Source organism: Melitaea cinxia, chromosome 22, assembly GCF_905220565.1.
Source record: "Melitaea cinxia chromosome 22, ilMelCinx1.1, whole genome shotgun sequence".
Taxonomy (NCBI): Eukaryota; Metazoa; Arthropoda; class Insecta; order Lepidoptera; family Nymphalidae; genus Melitaea; species Melitaea cinxia.
In genome coordinates, this window is record NC_059415.1 from 13,256,188 (window position 1) to 13,259,429 (window position 3,242).

General features: G+C 37.3%; 1 protein-coding gene across 1 annotated transcript; it reads left to right on the top strand.

Moving 5' to 3' along the window:
• Window positions 1–305: 305 nt before the first annotated feature.
• On the top strand, window positions 306–2,714 carry LOC123664522. The gene is made up of 2 exons (XM_045599060.1): window positions 306–671; window positions 1,983–2,714. The coding sequence occupies exons 1-2, from the start codon at window positions 500–502 to the stop codon at window positions 2,657–2,659; spliced, it is 849 nt and encodes a 282-aa protein (XP_045455016.1). The 5' UTR covers window positions 306–499; the 3' UTR covers window positions 2,660–2,714.
• Window positions 2,715–3,242: the final 528 nt, after the last annotated feature.

Here is a 3,242-nt window from a genome sequence, read left to right on the forward strand (position 1 = left end):
CTCTCATTACTCACCTTTTATAGTAATCCAAAGATTTAAATCGTTAGATGCGCCCTTCCCATAGTATGACCGCTCTAAAATGTGTCCATCCTCAAATGAGTGAGCTCACTCATTCGCAATCAGTGCTCATTTATGCACTGTGACAGTCAAGGTAGCATTCGGATCAAGACGACCGCGACGCGAGACCGCGACTCGAGACCGCGACCGGCGACCGCGACCCACTGCTTTAGGCCTCCTACGCACTGGCGACCATGGTCGCCGCGACCTGGCCGCGGCGGCCAGTGAATTCTGGACTTTATATGGCAATCGCTATAGCCCCTACGCACTTAGCGGCCAGCGACCAGCGGCCACCGTTGGCCGCGGCGTCCAATTTGATGCCACGCGACCAGCGACCAATCGTGGCCGTCGAGAACATCACTTCTGTATTAAAATTCATCAGTGCTACCGCATCGGCCGCGGCGACCAGACGTGTAGCTAGCTACAGAGTGATTATTTTACAATGGCCAATTTCGACACGGAAAGGTTCATAATTGAAGTTGAAAATAGAAGAGGTTTATGGGATTTAGCATCAAATGATTACTCCAATAAAGATGTTAAGCGGCAGTTGTGGCTTGAAGTGGTCGATATATTTGGCGGTGAATCCATGGAAGATAAAGAAAAGGCAGAACTTGGTTAGTATTTTATTTTATTATGCCTAAGTAAATTAATAATGCGATGAACTACAATAAACGCAGCAGGTGCTGTAGTAGCATTCGACACGTATATGTGACATGAGTGATTTTTTTTTAAAGTTGTTCCGTTCATTCAAAATCTAAGAAATTTTAGCAAATAGGTAATTGTCAAAAGTATAACTATTTTATTTCTACTATTTTTCGCTTTGCACATGAGTTTTGACAATTATTTGCTAAAATTTCCCAGGTTTTCGTAATGATTGGAATAACTTTTTAAAAAGATTACTCATACCGCATGTTCGTTCGACGCCATTTTGTTTACGGCGCGCAATGGCGGCTCGCGGCGAGCACCCATATATTTACAAATTGTGCCAGGGCAAGCGACCATCGGTACTGAAGTAGTTTGCGAATATATCTCGATATTCGGTTGATGTTCTATTTGCTCTATTAGGTAAACATGCAGGTATTTCTAATAAAGCCTCTGGTACAGTTAACGTGTCCTTGAAATCATATCCGTCTCTTTCTCGCACAAAATTATGAAGCACACATAGAGCTTTTATAATCACAACTGCAAATTCTTTCTTGACGTTTAGGGGTCGGTGAAGAATCTGCCATTTATTGGCTAATATTCCAAATGTACATTCAATATAGCGGCGGGCACGGGATAGTCGATAATTAAAATTAGTCTTTACATTATTCAAGTTTCTCCCAGCATACGGTCGCATCATATGTTCCGATAGTGAAAACGCCTCATCACCCACTAAAACGAACGGCATTGATTGGCCATTTTCTTTGATGGGATTATTGCTCGGAATATCGAGATCATTATTTAAAAGCCTATGATAAAATACAGAGTCTTTGTAAATTGACGAATCACTGCATTTGCCGTATGCTCCAATATCTACGTAAAGAAATTTATAATTTACATCACATATTGCAAGTAACACGATTGAAAAATAATTCTTGTAATTGTAATAAAGAGATCCCGAATGTTGTGGTTTGATAACTCTAATGTGCTTGCCGTCGATGGCTCCGATGCAATTAGGAAATTGGGCGTATTTTTGAAAACCTTCAGCCGTTTGAATCCACTTATCTCTGGTCAATTGTGGCATCACAATTGGTTTTAATATCTCCCATATTGCTTCACAAACATCAAATACTATTTCCGATACTGTAGGAAGCCCTATACGGTATTCATGACTTATATGAGATAAAGAACACCCAGTAGCCAAATACCTGAAAATAAAATTCACATTAATAAACATAATATTAGTTTTGTAATATGTACTACATTTATTTATTGATTTACAGGCATTACTCTCCAAAAAAGATGGAAAAACCTTAGAGACTGTTTCACAAGAGAGCTGCGCCGTCTTAAAGATGTCAAAAGTGGTTCTGCTGCAAAACGTAAATCACAATACACCTATTTCAACCAATTACTGTTTTTGAAATCAGTGCTGGACACAAACGCAACAGAAAATAGTCTCGAAGAGGCAAGTCAAGAAAATGAAAGTGCAAGATCTTCTGATCTTGAGACTCAACAGTCTGCATCAAAGTCGCTTAGAACAAAAAGGAAGAAAAAAATACCAAACGAAGAATCCGATACAGACCCTCTAATTTCAGTTCTGCATAAGACCATAGCGACTACACAGAATGATTCAAATTGTGACAGACTGTTTCTTTTATCCCTCCTCGAAAGATTTCAAACAATCCCTGCTGCAATGAAGACCAAAGCGAAAATGGAAATCATGGAAATTATAGAAAAATACCAACCGAACTGTACACCTACAACAGCGCGCATAAACTATTCAAGTAATTTCAATACTCTTAACGACCAAGAATATGACCCGCATCGACCGAGTTATTCAGGTTATTCTACTACCAACAGGATATCAGATGATTCAAATTACAGCGATACTCATACTCATTATTCTGATATTTCTCAAAATTCAGAAATGATAGACCTATTTCCCAATTTGAATGATTAATTGTTCACAATTGCCATTTTTTAAGTTATGAAAATACAAATAATTTGATTATCTACTTCAGTTTTTTAATATTTAAAAACATGTTATAAGCAAGCCCTTTTCCTCTCCTTTTCAAAGTCGTAAAGTAGAATACTACTGAACAATAGTTCATAAATTTTTTAAAGTGGCAAAACCTTGGTCAATGAATTATACAGGTTGTTGTGAAAAACGCAACAGTGGTGGTTTAGGGTGATTCAGAATCAAGTCTTGTATAATTCAAATTTACAAAAAAATCCGTTTAGCAGTTTAAGTAAAAAAAAGGCCCTATCACATTATTTTTATTTTTCCTGTACACAATACTCCATTCCGAAACATCCTTTAAAATATATCACGTATTTTTTAAACATTCTGTATTTAAAAAAGAAAAAGCTTACCTTATTGTTATTACTAATTTTTCTTCTGCTGGAATGCATTTCCGATAGTTGTTACCAGTTCCAGTAATTTTTGGTTTTATTGTATCCAGTAACAGGTTAAAAGTATTCGTTGACATTCTCATGTAATTAAAGAATCTCTTCTCATACATTTTTAAATCCAAAAAATAAGT